At 42.2% G+C, this 21,641-nt stretch overlaps 1 protein-coding gene across 13 annotated transcripts in view; it reads left to right on the plus strand.

The window, feature by feature from the left end:
* PPP1R9A (protein phosphatase 1 regulatory subunit 9A) overlaps positions 1–21,641 on the plus strand; it is a 251,370-nt gene that overhangs the window by 83,878 nt on the left and 145,851 nt on the right. The window contains exon 2 of one of the 13 annotated variants that reach the window (XM_039522758.1): positions 11,937–12,005. The exons of the other annotated variants lie outside the window; for them this stretch is intronic. Coding sequence (XP_039378692.1) covers positions 11,982–12,005 — 24 coding nt within the window. The 5' untranslated portion in view covers positions 11,937–11,981. The remainder of the gene's footprint in view (positions 1–11,936; positions 12,006–21,641) is intronic. 13 annotated transcript variants of the gene reach the window in all.

Raw genomic sequence — 21,641 nt, forward strand, 5'->3', positions numbered from 1 at the left:
ATTCTGTCCCTTAAGTTAACTCCTGTGCAGCCCCCAAGATCACATTCTCCCTAAGGTGAATAACCAGGACATGAGGTGGGTGCGCATTGCTTGTCACTGAGTGCAGAAGTGGCATGAGCTGATCCCCATGAATCCTTCTTCTGCCAAATCACAGATGCAAACTGCTTCGGCCCGAAGCCCAGCTGAGATCCAGCTGCCATCCTCGCTGGCCTCTTGTGGGTCTAATGCACTATAGAGTACCCACAAATCCAGATATTGCATAGGCTCTGCGTAGCTTCTGGAACAAATAAGCACATTGGGTTAGTTATGTTTTGATGTTCCCTGCCATCTTTTTCATGGTGCAGCTGAAGATCCTGTAACACCCCATTGCCTGCACCTGCTATGGGCGAAAATCCCCTACAGCTGTTAATGTTGCTGGCTCGATCCTGAAAGATGAATAGCAAATTTTGGTGGGTCAAAACCGCGGTAGCGGAAGGATTTTCTCAGTACCATGCTGAATGGGTACCTTGTCAGGCAGCTGCCATCGCCGTGTATGAACAGCAGTCCTGGCTGCAGACTCTGGAGTTTTGGCAAGGCTCTTCTTGCCTTTATGGGGCACAAGTGCCTATTTGCATATTCCTTCAACACCACGTAAACCTCCTTTCCCTTCTGGTCTGTTTTAAGTACTTTAAGTGCAGGGACACCATTCCTGCAGATACTTTCATGTCTGTTGTATCCTGGGACCTGTCTGCAGCTGTCATCGGCACCAGTTCACTCACTCTAAAAGCGCCAAAGAAGGCAATAACAAATGCCTCCTGGCTTTCCTCCCACAGCTGTAGACCCACAGCAGAACCTATACTAATCCCATCAAAGTTTCCAATGGTATGGGTAATGGAGGCCACCATTATGGGCCCTTACACAGCTGATATGCAGCAGCGCTTTAATGTCCCTGCCCCTTCCCACCCCAGGGCCGCTGATGGGGGTGGCAAAAGGGGCAGCTGCCCCGGGGCCCAATGATTTAAAAGGGCCTGGGGCTCCCTGACTCCGCTGCTGCCACCACAGCAGTGGCCAGAGCCCCAGACCCCTTAAATTGCTGCCAGAGCCCCAGGCAGCACGGACTGGGCAGTGCTGAAGGGCTGGCTGGGAGAGGCTGACCCCCTCAACCCCGCCCCTTCTGCCCGAGGCCTTGCTCCTTCCAGAGAAAGTAAATAAGGAAGTGTTATTTACTCCATCTCGTAACACAAGAACTAGGGGCCACCAAATGAAATTAATAGGCAGCAGGTTTAAAACAAACAAAAGGAAGTATTTTTTCACACAATGCACAGTCAACCTGAGGAACTCCTTGCCAGAGGATGTTGTGAAGGCAAAGACTATAACATGGTTTTAAAGAAAAGAACTAAATAAGTTCATGGAGGATAGGCTATTAGGATGGGCAGGGATGGTGTTCCTAGTATTTCTTTGCCAGAAGCTGGGAATGGGTGACAGGGGATGGATCACTTGATGATTACCTGTTCTGTTCATTCCTTCTGGGTCATCTGGTATTGGCCACTGTCGGAAGATAGGATACTGGGCTAGATGAACCTTTGGTCTGACCCAGTACGGCCATTTCTGTGTTCTTCATAAAACATATATGAATTGGGTAAATTTAGCAATATTTCTCTCATCCATACACATCAGCTGGGTTCAAGTTTGATGTGTCTCTAGTGGAAAAAAATGGTGTAGCTCCACTTAAGTAAAAGGAGTTACTCCTGAATTTTCTAAGTGTGAGATCAGAGGGGATCCCTCTTTCTTCAGCTGAGGAGATAAGGGATTGTAGATGATGAGGATAAGCTCTTTGGGGTAGCGACCATCTTTTTTGTGTGTTTATACAACACTTGGCACATTGGGTCCTGGCCTATGACTGGGGCTCTGCAGTGCTACTGCAATACTAATGTGTCCAGTTTTGGCCCCACACTACAAGAAGGATGTGGAAAAATTGGAAAAAGTCTAGTGGAGGGCAACAAAAATGCACATGATTTATGAGGAGAGGCTGAGGGAACTGGGATTATTTAGTCTGCAGAAAAGAAGAATGAGGGGGGATTTGATAGCTGCTTTCAACTTCCAGAAGGGGAGGTTCCAAAGAAGATGGATCTAGACTGTTCTCAGTGGTGGCAGTTGACAGAACAAGGAGTAATGGTCTCAAGTTGCAGTAGGGGAGGTTTAGGTTGGATATTAGGAAAAACTTTTTCACTAGGAGTGTGGTGAAGCGCTGGAATGGGTTACCTAGGGAGGTGGTGGAATCTCCTTCCTTAGAGGTTTTTAAGGTCAGGCTTGACAAAGCCCTGGCTGGGATGATTTAGTTGGGGATTGGTCCTGCTTTGAGTAGGTGGTTCGACTAGATGATCTCCTGAGGTCCCTTCCAATCCTGATATTCTATGATTAATAAGAAATAATACCTGAATAAAATAATGGTTCTAGAAAGTTGTATCTACAGTCTCATGCATCAGTGATTTTTAGTGAATGTTAAATATGTTGTATTAGAAAGGCTTAAAGAGGTGTTTGGGAGCTTATTATTCAATTATTACTCATTGCCATGTTTCCTGTTCATCCTAATACTGAGGTGTGGGATGCAAGATCATGAAATCAGCTGGTTGCTGTCAAGACTGCATTTAACCCTGCATCTTAATAAAATTTTGGAGGAAGCGCAAAGTGTAGCTAGATAAGACCCAGGTAGTTTGTGTACAGCTCTAATTTGATAACTGGTCTGCAGCTTATATGAAATGGGTGCTCAGAAACCAAAGCCACCACATTGGTAGTAACTGGCACTTTTATCAACCTCAGCACAGAAGTCAAGAATTAAATCAGCCATGTAGAGACTGACCTCCTCTTTCACAACTGGAGATAGTCTGTCCTGTCAGGTTTGAGATCCATTGGTGCGGCATGTGTATGTGTTTCAGAAGCTTGCTGTACAAGAGTATTAAATTGTTGAGGTGGCAGAAAGAGCAGGATAGAAATTACTTGTTTGCATAATATTCCTGACTTTATTTATTTTTAGGATTTTATTAGGTAAAATTCAGCCACATTCTTTTATTTTTTTTAAAGAATGCTACATATGTATATATTAAATTGGATTTCTTAACATGTGTCTGTATTTGAGAGAAATTAGGGGGTATATTTAATCTTAAGATTTCTATTATAGTAAGTGCATTTATTTTTTCCTGACTATTGCTCATTCCTTGGAAGAGTTAAACAAAATTACTCTTCATATGATTGAATGTTTATTGCTGAGGATTTTCCTTTATCTACTATTTCTTTAACTTTTGAACTGCATTATCATCAGAGACTTCTGAACTATAATATGGCTGAAGTTCTTTTCTTGTTACACTGGAAGTGCAGAAAGAAGGATAAGGATAAATTGGTTGTAGTTCCTCATGTTCCCTGCAGGCGGCAGCAACTACCATTTGCCAAAAATAATGTTTGGCAACCTCTGGTCCCTCCTTTCAGTCTAATTCTTGTTGTTCTCCTGACTCTGACAGAGATGATAATAGAAAACAGCTCTGAAGAAGAAAATTTCCTGAAAACCTAAGTGTAAAATTAAATAAATGAGATAAAAATGAAGCAAATTACATGATGAACCCTACACCACTTATGATGAATGAATCATTGACTATTAGGATAAGAAAAGGACCTCTTCAGATGGTCTCAGAGCTAAATGTACAGCTCTAAATAGCATTGGGTTAAGAACTTCAAACAGGGCTACCGTCAGACACACAGCTTTATCCCCTCACAAGATAAGTCTTCCCAGTAAATTGTTTGTGTCTGAGATCTTGCTTTTTTCTCTCCTGTAGTGTCTTACAGAGCTTTTTTAGAGAGCCAAGCTCATATGACTTGACCTGTCAGTAGCTCATCAAACCCCCACAAATGTGCCCTGGTTTGTGAAGGATGGTTAATTCTCTGAGGGAGAAAATGAGCTTCTGTTCAGTAGTGGTAGAAAAGGGGGAAAATGAAGAATTCCATGTGTGTCTGAGCAACATTTATTTGCATAGTGATGGTGAACTGCTCCTTAAAATTGGTTGAAAAAATAGTAAAAAGGAATGTGGACATTTTTTTCCCAAAATGTTACAAAATTTTGAACAGCTATACAATTTCTAGCAAATATTTTTGAAAGGAGGTGGTAATCAAAAATCAATTTTTTGATGAAATATTTAATTGAAAACTCTAGACTCAGATGGAGGCCCCAGAGTTCCACAAGACTATTACATTTTAAAGCTCGAAAGATTCTATTGAAGATAATTAGATGGCAATATTCTTAGGTAAAATGTTAACATACCCTTTTCTGACCCTTAAGAAGCCCTTTGGGGATTTAGAAACAATCCTGAAGAGGAAACTGAAGTAAATGTTTTGTTGATGGTTTCCAAGAGAGTGGGTCTTGTGGTAAATAGTGGCAAGAATTTTCTCTTTCAAAAAGGTTCTCAGTTTTCATAGACTTCAGGAGTACTGTTGATTATTGCCATTGAGAAGTCAAAATCCGCTATGGCTTGATTTAGGATGAAAACATCTCCTTGTAGTGGGTTGAAAAGAAGCCAATCTCTCAGGTTGGGGTCTCATTAAAGTCAACTAGCCCACAGGTTTTTTCCAAGAATGGAAGCCCATTTGTACAAAAGCGTCTTGGAAATGAGCTAAGTAGAGAAGACTCTTTCAGTGTTAGCTTCTGTAGTACTGATAAGAAGCAAAGTGGTCCTCTATAAGGCTGGACATTTACTTTGCAGAGAAAGGGGTTCACAAACAGGCTCTTTCTGGAAAGCAAGCTCATTGTTGCTGACATTGGTGGGAAAAATAATTGGATTATGGGTGGACTTGGAAGGCCGTATTTTCTTTCAGATGACTGGTTTCTCTGTACTGAACTCTTCAACTTGCATGAGTTTATAGTTTCCATGTGTCATCACTAGATTTGATAGAATAAAACGGACTGTATTAAACATTAACCATAAAATACGTGAGAAAGTTTGACTCTGTTTTTGTTATTTGAAGGTTATGTGGGTGGGTTTTTTTTGATGTTGAGAAAGTTATGTAATTACGACATATTCTGGGACTTGTAATTATCAATGTCACCCTGAAGTCCTGGCTGTAAAAGTTGTTCCTGGGTTTGAGTACTGCATACTTTCTAGAGTTCAAAAGAAGGGTGAGGAGAGCTTATTTGCTGTCATGTATAATAAATAGAAGTTCACAGCTGAATTTTTCCAGGATTAAAAAAAATGTAGTATAGTTCTTGTAGGAGATATAATTCAAATAGCAGAAATACTCATAGTACATACCATCCTTTAACCAATTAGAAACCCAGTTTGGCTATTATTTCTGTCTTTTATCCCATTAGGAAAATGGCTTTTCTTTTGCAAGTGCATATCAATAGGCAAAGTGGGGAAAAGAACAGAGCTGGTTGAATTTTCTTGTTCAAAAATGTTTTTGAAGAAAAATGGCCTTTTTTTTCCAAAATGAGAATTCTGACAGAAAATGTTTTCCCTTTGAAATGTCCTGTTTTCTCTCCTCCCCCCCATGAAAAAGTACGCCAACACTGCAGCTGGGAGCATGCTACCCAGGGGCAGATAGGCCGACGCGTGCTTGCTCTGCTCGAGTTAGTATGCTAAAAAATGGCAGTGTGGTCACAGTGGCATTGGGTGGTGGCTTGGGTTAGCTGTCCATGTAGATAGCCAAAGGGCTGGGTAGGTTTGTACTTGGGTGACTAGCCTGAGCTCGCTGCTGTCTGTGCTGCTGCGGCCACGCTGTTGTTTTTAGTGTGCTGCTGTGAGGAGAGCTAGTGTGTGGCTATCTTCCCACACTGGGAGAAACCCTCCCAGCTATAGTGTAGACATACACAACGTTTTCAATTTTTGTTGAAAAATCAGAACATTTCTGCAAAGTATTTCAAATTAAATAAAATTCTTAAGACAATTTTTTTGTTTTGAAATTTTTCTGACCAGCTCTAGAAAAGAATATTAAGATTATATCTTGCACTGGATCTCTGTCCCTTGCCTGGCTTTTCTAATTTTTGATAGATTTTTTCCTAGCATTGGTTTTCTACTGATAATGTTACCCTATTCTTGATTTTGTGAGGTTTGTGCTTTGAAAATAATGAACAATTTAACAGGGTGTGGATGCAAGGGAGGCAAGAGTGGGTGACTCTCGCTGATTATGAAATATTTTTCCAAATAAACTAAAGACTCAAATGACACTGTGGATTTACATCTTATTCTACTCGATATTAGCGTCTAGTACTCTAAACTTTCTGGTGAGATTGAAAACCTTTAAGAAAAGCTTCACTGTGTGAGACAAACTTAGGCCTTCTCAGCATCCACACATGCATGAAGGAGTTCAAGTACATTAGAACTAATGCTGAAAATGATCTGAAAGCTTATGCATAAAATTAATCATCACCATATAGTGTTACTTACATTTTTATCTAATAAATTAAATGATGGAATATTATCTCTGTTCAAATATCCAGATATTAGAAATATATGAAGGTGCAAGTGCTGAGATGTTTTTTCTTATATATATGCTATTTGTTCTTGTGGAGTTTGATTGGTTGTATTGCCAGAAATATTTCATGTGGAGGATGAAATGTCTTGATTAAATTGGAGACATTGGCCACAACCAATAAAATTAGACTTAATAAAAAGAAATGTAAATTTATTAATATATAGGAGTAAGTAGTAATGCAACTGGTGAAAGGACAGGTGGCAGAATACATTATAGAAAAACATTTGTGGATTATAGTGGTTTATAAATTGATTAAATTAAAATATATGGTGATCTCAGAAAAGAGGCAAATGCCTTATTGGATAATATTAGAAGGAGTACTGTGTGAAACAAGTGAAACAGTTCCACTTTGCTTGGGATTGGTAAGGCCTCATTTGGAGTGCTAACATCCACTTTGAAAAGTTAGCGCTCAGGCATCCTCTCTAAACCATATTATTTTAATATTGTGTGTGCATATATACCTTAGAATGGAATTATATCTATAAAAATCTTTGAAGATATTCATATGGTATTCATGTCATAAAGATTCATTCAGAAGACTTGACTATCCCACTTTCTGGCTGGTATAAGAACTTGTCCCTCACAGGTACCAAGTAAAATGCCTTCCAGAAATGAGGGGTTCAGGGTGTGGGAGAGGGCTCTGGGCTGGGGCAGGGGGTTGAGGTATACAGGGGGAGAAGGCTCTGGGCTGTGGAGTATGGGAGGGGCTCTGGGTTTGGGAGGGACTCAGGACTGGGGGTTGGGGTGCAGGAGTGGGTACAGACTCTGGGCTGAGGGTGTGGGCTCTGCGGTGGGGCTGGGGAGGAGGGGTTTGGGGTGCAGATGGGGGCTCAGGGTTGGGGCAGATGGTTGGGGTGTGGGCTTACCTTAGGTGGCTCCTGGTCAGTGGTGCAGTGGGGGGGCTAAGGCAGGCCGTCTGCCTGTCCTGGCTCTGTGCTGCGCCCTAGAAGTGGCCAGTAGGTCCGGCTCCTGGGGGTGTGGGCAGGAGGCACCACGGCACATGCTGCTCTCGCCTGTAGGCACCTCCCCCCCCCCGCCCCAAGCTTGGTGCATGGGGCAGGGCCAGTGCATGGACCCCCGTGGACCTCCCCGTCTAGGAGCTGGACCTGGTGGCCACTTACAGGGTGCACCGCGGTGCCCCAAGACAGGTAGGGACTAGTCTGCCTTACCTCTGCAGCAACGCCGACCAGACTTTTAACGGCCTGGTCCGCGGTGCTGACCAGAGCCTCTGGGGTCCCTTTTTGATCAGGCATTCCAGTCGAAAACTGGACACCTGGTCACCCTAGCTAAAAAGGTTATAAACATTTCAGTCATGCATATCATCCCACCTGGTTCCAGAGGAGGTACTGCTTGCCAGCCACATACAGTCTGTACGTTCCACACTGGCATATACTTGAAGAACAACAAATGGTTACTTACTCTGCAATAATTGTGGTTCTTTGTGATGCTGTTGTCAGTGTGTCTCATGACCTGCCCTCAGTCCCCACTTTCAAAAGTTCTCCGCTATCACTGGCTTTGAATTGCGAGGGAATTGAGAGAGGGTTGCAGCCACTCTGCTCTGTATGCCCTCACACAGGAGCACAATGTGTGTATGCAGCCCTAATGTACATTGTTGTTCAAAACAAAACAAAATAAAAAACATGCACATCATGCAGATGACGTTCATGTGCACCTACAGTGAGATCTTCACTGATTGACAACCTGAGTTACTGTAGTGCTAGTAACCCTTCTTTTTAAAAGTTGTATAAACATTTTGAAAAAAGTCTGTTTCTTTTTATTTAATCTTTCCAGCTCAGTACATTAGGATAGTTTGATGCTTAAGGGCTATTAAAATCAAGAAAAATACTCTAAAATTGTAATGAGATGTTAAATGTTTATCTTTTGAAATGTAGATCACTTGTCATCCATTATTGCTTGACAAAAACCACTTCTTTGATTGTCAAGTGAGGGAAAAAAATATTTTGTGCTTCAGGTTTTTATAGCCAAAGCAATAAATACCTTTCAGTGGGTCAGAAGTTCATTACTGCGACCAGTCTGGAGACATAGTCATAAGTATTCAGTAGCAGTTTACAGATTTGAAAACTCCTCTCTTATGACTTTGTGTTGTCTAAAATTAGAATACACAGTCTGAAGGGCATTTGGAAACATTGGACACTGAAAAAAATATTTAAGTAGCACATGTGAATAAAAACTTTGCTGAAGGACTGAGATATTGTCAGAACTCCATTTGTGCTACCCTAATTAAAGTTATGTCAGTTTTCCCACTTTAAACCCTTGGTTTTAGACATTGGTAAAAGTCAATTGTAAGAATTCCCTTCAGGTTGCAGCTTTTGTTTGTTTGTTTGTTTTTTAAAGAAAAACCCTATGTGGATAGAAATTGGCTCATCAGTTATGTTATCAGAACACTATAGAAATACAAAATACAAAAAGTCTTATTTGTTCTGAATGGTCATGTTAAACGTTCATTGAAGTCAATGGAAGGACTTCATGTCTTCAGTGGGCTTTGAATCAGGCCTTAACAATACAAATTAATACAGAATAATTTTTAACTTAGAAAAAACAATACACGTCTTTCATAATTGGATACAATTTTTAGAATAGTCATCAACCTCCATGCCCATTAAAGGGACAAAAGAGTGAGCGGTTGCAGTGAATGTTCAGCACATCCTGACAGCTGTGCATTAGGAAAGGACAACTACGTTTACATCAATAGTCAAAGAAACAGTCCCTGGTTAAAGTCTCCCTCTAGACATTGACAACCATTTGAGGGAAGAACAGCTGGTTGTTACTGATCTCTGTGGAGTAGAAGTTGCCTTCTGGTGCTTTCCTCTTCTTTAATAACTCAAACAGTTTTTTTATTTTTCTAAATGAAACTTTCTTAACACATCAATCTATAATATTCACTAGTGGTACTGAGTATTCTGAGAAAATTTATACATGAAAAACAACTGAGTAATTTTGTTTTAATAAGCAGCTATTCCTGTCTGTTTAGTAATTTTCTATAGGTAACATGACTTAGCTTGGGGCTTATGTCTTGCATCCTTGGAACAGAAAACTTTGGCTGTCTTTAGTGTAGTGATAGACTCTGCATCCCACCTTGAGTTACTGGCTGAATGGATTAGCGTTTGCCTCTTATCTCTTGGAAGAAACCAGTAGGTATGGCTGCCAGACTCCTATAGCCAGGGACTGCAGTCTAATTGCTGAAATCTGTTCACCCAAGGTTCACCTACTCAGTGCTGTTTGTTCAGGAGCTTGACTAGGGTGTGAGCTTGCAGCTTCATGGAGCAGTTGTCCCCTTGTGTTTAGACCCATAGTGCTGATGTGTCAGACTTGGGGAGTTAATGCTTGTAAGCACTTTCTATGTGTGGGATGGTTGGGTGTATTGTTGCGTGACCCCCAGTGCCAGTAAAATGATGCACAGTTCTGGTGCTGGATGGAAAGAAAATGCTTGTTGACAGCCAGTTTTAGTGGTTTGTGAGCTTTGGTACCATCATTGGCAGTGTGTGGGAAGCAACTGAAGACTATTCAATGAGATCCTTCGTCATTGTAATGAGGTTATATAGTAATTGTTGTACTCGTGCTTCTGTGGTGCCTTTCGTCTTAGGTTAGCACTGTTTGCGCAAAGAGATTTAACTAGTGCTTATGGGATTGGGACATATATGATGTATAAAGAGAACGGGGAAATGGAAAAGCAGTGGAGAAGAGTTGCAAGAGCATGAGGTGAGACGAGAGAAAGGGGAGGACAAGAAAGGACATCAGACAAAAGAAGAAATAGAAAAGCAGATAAAAGAAGACAGGAACAGAGGAGAGGCAGAGATGCAAGAACATAATGAGAAGGAAAGTTTATTGAATCAGAAACTATACTTTTCCTCAATCCCAGAGGAGAAGGGTTGCTTTGAGAGAGGCTGAATCAGATTTGGGAAGTGACAGGAGAGGGATGAATCACCTGACTCAAGGTTAGAAAACAAACAAAAATAATATTACCTTATTGGTGAAGTTCTGTTCCATGTCAAGACATTATTTTAAAAGGCATAGACCACATAGTTGAAAATCTATATTCTGTTTTTTAATCTTTTAAATGATCAGTAAATAAAGGAAATTAACACCACCTCCCTTTCTCTCCTGCAACACTGAAACTTTGATTAGAGATGGGGAGAGCATAGACTTTACCTTGGAAAGTTTAGCTTGTGCTAAAGTTCCTTTGCTTTGCCTTGTATTGAGTTTTAGAAGGTATTAATTATATGAAGTAAGGTAACTCCACCTAACTTTAGACCTTTAAATCCAAATCAGCACAAGGTCCGGGATAAGTGCATCATGGACTCCAAACCATCATTAGAACTCCTGTGGTGTTATCTAATCTCAGAGGATGTGCTTGATACTATACAAGATAAAAATAAATATAGTCTCTGGTCAGGGAGATAGCATTCTAAGATCTGGTCTACACTTAAAAGATTTACTAGCATAGCTCTGTTTGTTATTTAAAATAATCAACCCCACAACTGACATGAACAAGCAGTAAAGAAAAAAATAAAATAAAATGCTACAGAAAGGGTAAATCATGCATAGGCACGGGAACTAGCAGTACGGGGGGTGCTGCAGCACCTCCAGGTTTTATGCAGGGCTCCGCTCCCAGCCCCACGCCCGGGGGTCCCGGCTGCCAGCCTCACACCTCTGCATCTGGCCCTGCACCCGTGAGTCCCGGCTGCTGGCCCCATGTCTCCACTTCTGGCCCCACATGCAGGCTTCCTGTCCCACACCCGTGGGACCTGGCCACCGGCCCCGTGCCTCCGCTTCTGGCCCTACAGGCCCCGCGTCGAGAGTCCTGGCCGCCAGCCCTGTGCCCACCCCCAGCTATGGCCCCAGCCTTGGCCCCCTTACCGCTGTCTGGGTCCCCACCTCCTGGAGACACGACCCTGCTCCTGGCCCCAGCTCTGGGGAGGGGGAGGGCAGACACGGACAGAGGTAAGAGAGCTGGCTTTCAGCACTCGCACTATTAAAAATGTTTCAGCGCCACTGAAATCATGGTTAGCTAAAGATAATGAAATCAAGCTATAGATGAGCACCCGTGCAAGTAAAATCATGGGTTTATAAGCTGTGATGAAGATTCTGAGTCAATAATATATTCCTCCCCAGGGGGACTTGTGCATCGGTTTCTATAACTAAGAATTTTTTTGCTAATAGCTTTAGGGCTACTCCAGCAGGTTTGCGCCTCTTCTTCAATCTCCCAAGAGGCTGAAAGTATGTTAATATAAACACAGATATTAAGATAATTTTGTTCAGCATGTTTTACATTATGTCTAGCCAACCATGTGCTGGCTCAGACTGCAGCTGCCTTTTGCATGTTTTCTATATAGCTCTTTAAATGAGACATAGGAATTTAACAAAACCATGAAGCAAGAGGAGGGAATGATGCAGCTATTGATTTGTTTTCAATGTGGCAGATAACCCTGTTCTCTGAAAAGCACCAGAGCAAGAATAAAAACAACATGGAGAAGAAGCATAACAAAAAGGTCATTATATGTTAGAATTGTAGTTGCCATTACCAAATTCTGATTTGCTTTGAAAATGAGATTTGAATAATCAATAGGATACCGGAAATATCAGTTCAATGAGTAGTATAATTAGATTATAGGAAATTTTATATATGATGAGACAATGAAGGCCATTGGTCATTTTCTCAGTGTTAATCACCTTCATTTAATATTTTTAAAATAAGAAAAATATTTGTCTGTTTGGGGAAATATAGAACCATTCATTCACCTCCAAAACCATGTTTGTGAGAGCTTGAAAGTAAAATTTAATGGGGACCTGCAAATTCAGTGTCACATCCTCTTTAAATTAGAATTGATGTAGCTGTCTTATAGCTGTAAAATTGTTTCATTTGTTTGGATTTCACTAACTTAATAAAGAAAATATGAAATTGTCTGTGTTCTGTTAGCACTTCATAGACTCTGTGATAGAACTCATTTTATCACTGGGCTAAAATAGCATCCAAATCCCAAATAATATTTTTTTTTAACAGAATTAAGGTCATCTTGACGAGTATTTTGTAATTCTACGTTCTAGGCTCAGTAATACTAACATGATTGCTGTAATCTAATGACATCGGTCACTGACAACTTATTATTTTCCTTTGTGATGTTTGTATTTTGTGTTGCTTGATGACATAACCACACTTGCTTATGAATTAGGCTCCTGAGTCATTTTGCTGTGGCATAAATAATTTTGTTATTGAAAAATTATTTCAATAACAAAATTCACTGTTCTTCACCGCTTCCTCGTTCTTTTTTTATCTGCCTCTGTTGCAGACCATGCCCTTCTTTGACATGTCCTTTTTTTGAGTAACTTTTCAACATGGCTGATACTAGGAAGGAAATGCAGGGAATCCAGACTAGAACCTCCGACTCCTAGTCATTCTTATGGTAGTAGTGGAGCTGCACACTTCATCAGTGGTGATTTCGTTTTCATTTATGTCAGTAATAAAAATGTTAAATAGCGTAGGGCTAAGAACTGATCGCTGTGGGACCTCACTAAAAACACACCCATTCATTGATAATTTCCTTTTACAATTACATTTTGAGATCTATCAGCTAGCTAGCTTTTAATCCATTTCATATGTGCCATGTTAATTTATATCAGGGTTTCTCAAGCAGGGGTCGCCGCTTCTGTAGGGAAAGCCCTTGGCGGGCCGGGCCGGTGTGTTTACCTGCCCCGTCCGCAGGTCTGGCCAATCGCGGCTCCCACTGGCCACGGATCACTGCTCCGGGCCAAAGGGAGTTGCTGGAAGGGGTGGCCATATCGTTCAAGTTTTTAAATCAAAATGTCACGCAGGACCTTAAGTAAATTCTTACAGAAGTGTATTACATCAACACTAGTACCCTTATCAACCAAACTTGTAATTTCATAAAAAAAAATCAAATTAGTTTGACAGGATCTGTTTTTCATAAATCCATGTTGATTGGCATTACTTATCTTACTCTGCTTTAATTCTTTATTAATCAAGTCCTGTATCAGTTCCTCCATTATCTTGCCTGGGATCGATGTCAGACTGACAGGCCTATAATTACTTGGGTCATCCCTACATGCATGTAGGGTGTTTGTTGTTTTAAAATTTTTTCCCTCTTATGTTATGATTTGTTCCTACTGTTAACATTAAACATTAGTTTAGTTTAAAAAGGCTGTCTGGTCACTTTATTTACTACTAGGGTGACCAGATGAGATGAAGAAAATATGTGGGGGAGGAGGTCTGCCGGCGGAGCAAAAAAACAACAGCAAACCAGTGCTGCTGGCGGAGTGAAATATCGGGACAAATTGCGTCCCGACCAAAGATCGGTTGGGACGTGGGATAACCACCCAAATATCAGGACGATCCCCCTATTTACCACTGGTCCCAGACTCCTGAAGGGAATGACCACAGGTGCTGAACCCAGTGGGATCTATTGGGTGAGAACAGTTGGTACACAGGGTACGGTGGCCCAAGGGCAAGTCTAAGAGTTGGAGAATCATGTGATTCTACTCCACCCTGTGACAGGTAGAGGCATGAAGCTGAACACCTGAGAGGATGCACTCACAGAGACCATGAAGAGGATAGAAGTGCAGCTAACCCTGCAGCCATGAAAACTCTCTCATTGTCATAATGACACCACTGGAAAAGAGGCACTGTGCTGAAACACAGCATGTGCCGTGACACACCAGTTCTCCTGGTGGTGCCTTTGAAGAGGGGAGCACAAGGTATACATAGACTGGAGGAGCAAGAAACTGTATCATAGGAGAGGTAGTGAGAGACAGAGGAGAGAGAAAATATATCTTATTGATAGCTATGACATCGTTTAAAATCCAAAACAGCAGTGCTGAAAATATGTTGCAAGAACAGCAGACTTTTCTCAACTCAATACATGTTTGACCTCTGGGTTATACCAGAATTTTCAGCTAAATATAAAACCACCATTTATTTTATTTTCTCCCACCCACAACCCCCATAAACTGAAACTCACAGTACGATGCTTAGGTAATGTATTTGAGGGGATGATAACACTGTTTACAAGATTACTAGTAGTTTGCTATATCTTAAGTTTCCTTTTAAATCTTCTTCTGTTTTGAAATATCAATAAAGAAATTACTTTAATCTGCCCTGCTCTTAACCTCCCCCCTGTACACCAGCAGGGCGTAGATGTAAAGGAAATTTGGTGGATCCACCTCACTTCCTCCAAACTCATGAAGGGAGAAAATCCATAGTAAGGACCCAATATAATTCCCACTCAGATCAATGGCCAGCCTCCCATAGACTTGAGTGTGAGCTGGATCAAACCCCAGACTTATTGACAGACTTATTCTCTTCCTGACAGACTTTTGACAGACTTATTCTCTTCCTGCCTTCTGGTTTTCAAAAGGAATTCTCCACCTCCTTACAATGGTAACAATCCCCTTCCCAAAACTCAGAACCTTTTCAGGTTCCCCACTCCACCTTACTAACCAAACTAAAATTAAATCTTTATAAAATAGTAATCACAATTCTGAAACGTGTTGGTCACTGGTTGGATGTAATGATCCAACATTTGAAAAAAAACCCAAAACTTAAACTAAAATGGTGGAAATAAAAGTTCGCATCTGCCTACTCATAACTACAAAATTGCTGCTGTGTTACCTCTACATTGAATAGTGACTAGTGAAGCCTAGGCCACTTGTCTTAATGCACCAGAAAAATTATATACACCTCTACCCCGATATAACGCTACCCGATATAACATGAATTCTGATATAACGCAGTAAAGCAGTGCTCCAGGGGCGGGGCTGCGCACTCCAGCGGATCAAAGCAAGTTCGATATAATGCAGTTTCACCTATAATGTGGTAAGATTTTTTGGCTCCCGAGGACAGTGTTATATTGAGGTAGAGCTGTAGTAAATTCCCAAGAGTTGAATATAATAGACTAAAAGTGGTGGTACACAACATCTGCGAATTATTAAGTGACAAGAGTCCTATAGTTTTTAGGCCAAAATCTCAGTTCAAAATCAGTGGCTTCCAATGGGATTGAGATCTGAGAAAGGAATGCAGGAGAGGCCCTTGTTGAATTCAGTTAAATTTCCTGAGTATTTCTTCAAAACAGTCAAGTATCAGAGGGGTAGCCGTGTTAGTCTGGATCTGTAATAGCAGCAAAGAGTCTAAATGCATCCGACGAAGTGGGTATTCACCCACGAAAGCTCATGCTCCAAAATGTCTGTTAGTCTATAAGGCGCCACAGGACTCTTTGCTGCTTCAAAACAGTGAACTTCTTAGACATACTTGGTGCAGACTTTGGGGGAAATTAAAGGCCACGGACCAGATCTTCAGCTGGTATATGTTGTCACAGCTCCTTTGATGTCAGCGGGACTGTGCCCACTTACACCAGCTTCATATTTTCAAAAGGGGCAACTATCCATTCTTTAAATTTATGCCTACTCAATCATTTGCAAGTACAAATAGAATTCAAATGCCTAGCTGATTTGTAGATCAAACCAGGTAGACAGAAACTGAAATTCTATCATTTGCACCTGAAAAAGTTTTTTTGAGCAAATGAATACAAGTGCAAAACTGAAAGCACAAAATTGAAAATATGGCACATAAGGTAAAAAAAAAATTATATTCAGTGTGTTAATCTTGCCACATATAATGAAGCTGAGTTTGTGACAGGATAAGGAAACAGAAAGGAGTTAATTTGATTGTTACAACAAAAAGTGAAACAATTGATAAGTATATACACTGTATAAATTTATAAAGTCTTTTTAAAATGCTATTTTCAAAGTCAGGTATGTTCTTGCAAAAGTATTGAAGAAGCACAAATTGATATATTGTGTCAACCTGACAACAAACCATTCTATGGTTGGTTGAACAGTTGAAAGCCAAAGAAAAGACCATATTGTATCTCCTCCCTTTCTCAAGGGACAATGACTAGTCCTGAGTCTAAAAAATTAATACTCAAAAAGAACAGAAGTAAACAGCATTCAAGGTATTTTAATTGGATGTCACCTCATAAATCACAGATAGCTCGCTGGTTTTGACTTATGCAGCAATGAGAGTGATGAGACAGAAATTCACAAAAATAAAGAATGTTTGGTTTTCTTTCACTTGACATAACTCAAGTGAAATAATATAAGAATTTAATGTGAATATGCTACATGTATGTCTCAATACTTGCTAATGTTACCAAATCTTACAAGACTAAGCACAAACATCCTAAAATGCAATAAAAAATATAGCGTTAAATCCTAAAGTCAATGTCACTTTTGCCTGGATAAAGACTATAAAATTTGGTCCATAAGCTAGGCTGATCAGCTAAATAAATGTCAACAGTAAGTATTACATTCTGCAGTAAGCTTCCATTTTCAGGTTTGAAAAGGTTCCTGGAAATGTTAACCTTTCAGATATATATATTTTTTAAAATATGTGTTAAAATATATAGTGAACTTAAAATCGAATACGTTTGTTTCACACTTCAAGAATATTTTCAGATACTTTTTAATGGATAGTCAGTTAAAATGGTTGTTCTCAATGTTCAAATTTGAGAATATGCGCTTTGGTAATTTTTGGCAAATAAAGAGGTTATGAAAGAGTAAAAATAGCATATTGCACATCCACAGTGTCATTTTTCTTATTGATTTAAGTGTGCACGTAGGTCCATTATTTTGAAGGTGTTTAGGTGCTCCCAGTGATTTCAATGGGAGTTAGGTGCCTAAATACCTTTTAAAAATGTAGCCCCTTCATATTTATCATATGTACATGTGCAAGTGAACATATGTGCCTATCTGCACAATTACACATTTGGATCAGTGGATGTGTACAATTTGTGTTTCTTCCAATATGTTTAAGTTTTATTTTTAATTAGAAAGAGAAATAAAGGTCATGTAACATTATGGTCCAAGATTTTACATGCATAAAAGTAGGGAAATTTTAATACATGATTTTTGTTCACACCATCAGTAACTCAGCCATGTTGCAATTAATGACCACCCTCGAAAAGAGACATCCTGATTTTAAGTGTCCACATTGTATAATATTTTCTTTGTTATTTTCTTGTTGTATTAACTTACAATAAGGATCTACTCCTATCATGCAACAAGAAATTTACTTACCTATCTTCCTTAGGGATTTGTGTAATACTTTTCAAATAGTATCTAAACATTTCACTTTACTTGAGCTTTACTAAGCTGAAAAACTGAACGATCTGGATCTTCTCTGCTCATGAAGGGGAAAGAGCTAGGAAAGGAAGAGATTATCACTAGAACTCCCTGCCCCTTAGTGTCATCTAACTCTAATTTCATTTTGACATAATATGAACTATTGTAATCCCATGTTAAAGGGGGATTTTATTTTATGAAGATGTGAATCTTCACATGGGAATTTCTTTTCAAAAATGGACCTTTCTATTGAGTTTTCTCTTTTTTCCTAGGAGGATTTCTGAATCCCTTGTCACACTCTTAGAGACAGGGAGAGACTTGTAGTGGAGGCAAGAGAGTTCAAAGTACAGCTGTTAATCTGTCTAATGAATAAAAAGCTTTGTAAGTGGCATAATGTTTTGAAAATGAGCAAGTTTCCTGCATACTCAACAGATCTGATTACCATGTGACAATTACAGTAGACTATTGTATGGGGTAAAAAAGAGGCCTTCAGACGCTTGGAAACATTTAATAATGTACCAGAAGACAGCTTTAGTTTACTGGCAATACACAGTTCAGATTTAATTTTTAGAGCATCTCCTGTTTCTGCTTAGTATATTGCATATGCTTAGCTTTTGCTTTATCCTATGCTACTAGGTTTTGTTGAAGATTAGTGTGTGCCTAGGATGATTTTTTGGCTGACCCATGCTCTTGTAGTAAAGTGAAGGTGATAGGAAATAATAGCCCAATGTTGATCTTTTCGTTTAGTTTCTTTTCTTGTAAATGATGTATGCCTCTGCGTTTTAGGCCTATAAATGCTGCTCCTCTTTTATGTGGCAGTCTTGCCCTCTACTGCTAGTACAGTTATGTCATTAGTAGAGGAAGTAGTAACTCCTGAGGCTGTCTTTCTCCTGAGAAGGTGGGTGGTACAGAAATGGAAGCATCTTCCAAGTGTCTGCAAGTGAGTACCATCACAAATAGAAGAGGATAGGGTGGAACTCCAATGGGAAGTGTCAGGAAGAGCTATATTGGGAGGGAAAGCTGTTTTGAGGATGGAGGACTGATGATGGCAACCCATTAAGTAGGAAAGCACTGAAGCTGGTCCTAGCACAGAGATCCTGCCTATTCCCTCCATCCCTCTTCGGAGATGAGTCTGGACAGTTCACCTGTCTTTAATCCCCTGTTGGCAGTCTCTTAGGGCATGTCCACACTTACTGGGGATTGACTCGGCTGTCCCCAGTAAGTGTGGAGGGGGTTGATTTAGCGGGTCTAGTGAAGACCCGCTAAATCAACCACAGATCATCGACTCCGGTACTCCACCGGAATGAGAAGCATAAGATAAGTCGACAGGAGAGCATCTACTGTCGACGCAGTGCGGTGTAGACACCACAGTAAGTCGATCTAAGTTGTTGTTCACATAGCTGGAGTTATGTAACTTAGGTAGACTTACCCCTGCAGTGTAGACAAGATGTTATTCTGCTAAAAGAAGGGAATTGACACTTTTCCTCTCCATTTAGACCCCCATCTCAGGACTTGTCTTCACTACAAAATTGTTTTATGTTAAAACATGACATTGAACAGTTGAGTTAATTAGCACAATGCTGACCATGATTTTGCAGTCAGTTTAGACGAGAACAAGTCTTGTTCAGCATTGTCAGCTACTCATAGCTAAATCAAAGTTTTGGCATTGGAGGTGGAGTTTGTGTTTTTTTTAAACAGAGCTAGATAGATCTACTGCTCTCAAAACCCTTTTCTAAAAGTGACACGAGTTGTTCCAGCCATCCTTGGGAAACCTGCCCAAATCTGACATTCTAAAAATGCATTTCAAACCCCTGATGATGATCATATTACTGAGAAGTGCCATAGTTTATGACACCTGATGTAGGAAATCCAGTGAGAGATTGTAGACCTGCTTTTACTCTGTGTTAAAAATAGTTCAGCAATATAAAGAATATTATGCATATAGAATATTTTGTATTGAATGCTAAAATGCTTCTGATGTTAAACTAGTGGAACGGAATCTGATTTACAGTCCCTGAAATTTCATTGCACTCTGTTTGGCATGATGGCTGCCACAGCCCCGCACCGTGCTCCTCCTCTTTCCCTGAGGACCCGCCCCCTGGCCAGGCCAGAAGCCGGAGCCAGGAAGTGGTAAGAGCTGCCTCGGACCCTCCATCTGCCCTGAGATGGGGCTGGGGTACTTGAGAGCTGCCTCTGGCTGTCCGTGCCCCCTCAGCATGCCGCCACCAGTGGGACCCAGGGGAGGGGGCTGGGGCTCTGGTCTGGCCTCCTTTCCCCTCCCCAGGGCCTGAAGACATGCTCTGTGGGAATAGGGTTGCCAGGCATCCGGTTTATGACCAGAATGCCTGGTTGAAAAGGTAACCTGGCTGCTCTGGTTAGCACTGCTGACTGGGCGGTTAAAAGTCTGGTTGGCTGTCTGCAGCAGGCCAGGCAAGGTACTGGGCAGCTCCAGGAAAGCTGTCAGCATCTCCGTCTGAATTCTAGGTGCAGGGGTGGCCACAGAGGCTCTGTGTGCTGCCCTGGCCCTGAGCATCGGCTCCGCAGCTCCCATTGGCCGGGAACCGCAGCCAATGGGAGCTGCGGGGGCGGCACCTGCAGGCAGGGGTAGTGCGCGGAGACACCTTACAGCCCCTGCACCTAGGAATCAGAGGGAGATGCTGGCAGCTTCTTGGGAGCCGACTGAGATAAGTGCTGCCTGGGATCTACACCCCGCACCTCCTCCGTTTCCCTGTCCCAGTCCTGAGCCCCGTCCTGCACTCAAACTCCCTCCTGGAGCCTACACCCCTCCTGCACTCCAATCCTGTGCCCAGCCCAGAGCCCGTCCTGCAATCTGAACCCCTTGGCCCCAGACTGAAGCCCCCTCCTGTACCCCATGCCCCTCATCCTCAGCCCCACCCCAGAGCCTGCACCCCCACCTGGAGCCTTCACCCCCTCCTACACCCAATCCTCTACCCCAGCTAGGAGCACCATCCCGCACCCTCAGCCCCTCATTTCTGACCTCACCCCTGAACCCGCACCCCATCCCATAGCCTGTCCCACACCCCAAACCCTGCCCAATCCCAGATCCCCCTCCCACACTCCAAACCCCTTGACCCCACCCCCCAGCCTGAAGCCCCCTCCTGCAGCCCAATTCCCTCATCTCCAGCTCCAGCCAGAGCCCTCACCCCCTCCCACATCCCAACGCACTGCCCCACCCCTGTGAAAATGATAGAGTGAGTGAGGGTGGGGGAGAGCGAGCGATGGGGGGAGGGAGGCGGAGTGAATGGGGGTGGGGCCTTGGAGAAGAGACGGGGGCAGAGCAAGAGTGTTCGGTTTTGTGCAAATAGAAGGTTGGCAAACCTGTGGGGGGAGAGGAGGTCCTGCTCTGGCTGGGAGGAGGCGGGGAGCCCTGGGAAGGCCACAGGCAGTGAGGAGCAGGCAGGGAGGGCTCCTCCGGCGCAGCTCCCGCTGATACTGGCCTAGCCTCATCAACCTCCACACTCCACCCGGGCTCGCTCAGTGTCTGCACCCATCTCCCGCTTCCAGGCCGCCCCCGCTGGGTCCTGCTGCTGCCAGACTATACCTGCTGGGTCTCTCCTGCTCCCGGTGACAGGCTGTCCCCGCTGCTGCCTGGGCTTTGTGCCCCAGGTAGCAAGCATGTGTGGCACCGCTCCTCCTGGTGCCTCTTGCCTGAGGTTTGCAGTTTGGGGGTCCAAGCCTCACCAAACTGTGCACATGTCACTGCCGCCCCATGTCAGCTTGAGGCTACTATGCCCATGTTAAAAAGTGGACAGACATGGCCTCCCACTTTTAAAAGTGTGGGGGGGCTATGCCCCCCCCCCGCCCCTCCAATTCTGGCATCCCAGGCCCTCAAGGTGTGGGGGGTCCAAATGCTCTTTGTGCCCAGGACCCCAATTAATCTTAATCCGCCTCTGCTTCAGCTTTTTGCAGTTTTGTGTGTGCTCAGGGACTGTTTCTTGACAAAGAATGTTATGCTTTATGGCGTGACAAAAATG

The sequence above is a fragment of the Mauremys reevesii genome, linkage group 2 (genome assembly GCF_016161935.1).
Source record: "Mauremys reevesii isolate NIE-2019 linkage group 2, ASM1616193v1, whole genome shotgun sequence".
Taxonomy (NCBI): domain Eukaryota; kingdom Metazoa; phylum Chordata; order Testudines; family Geoemydidae; genus Mauremys; species Mauremys reevesii.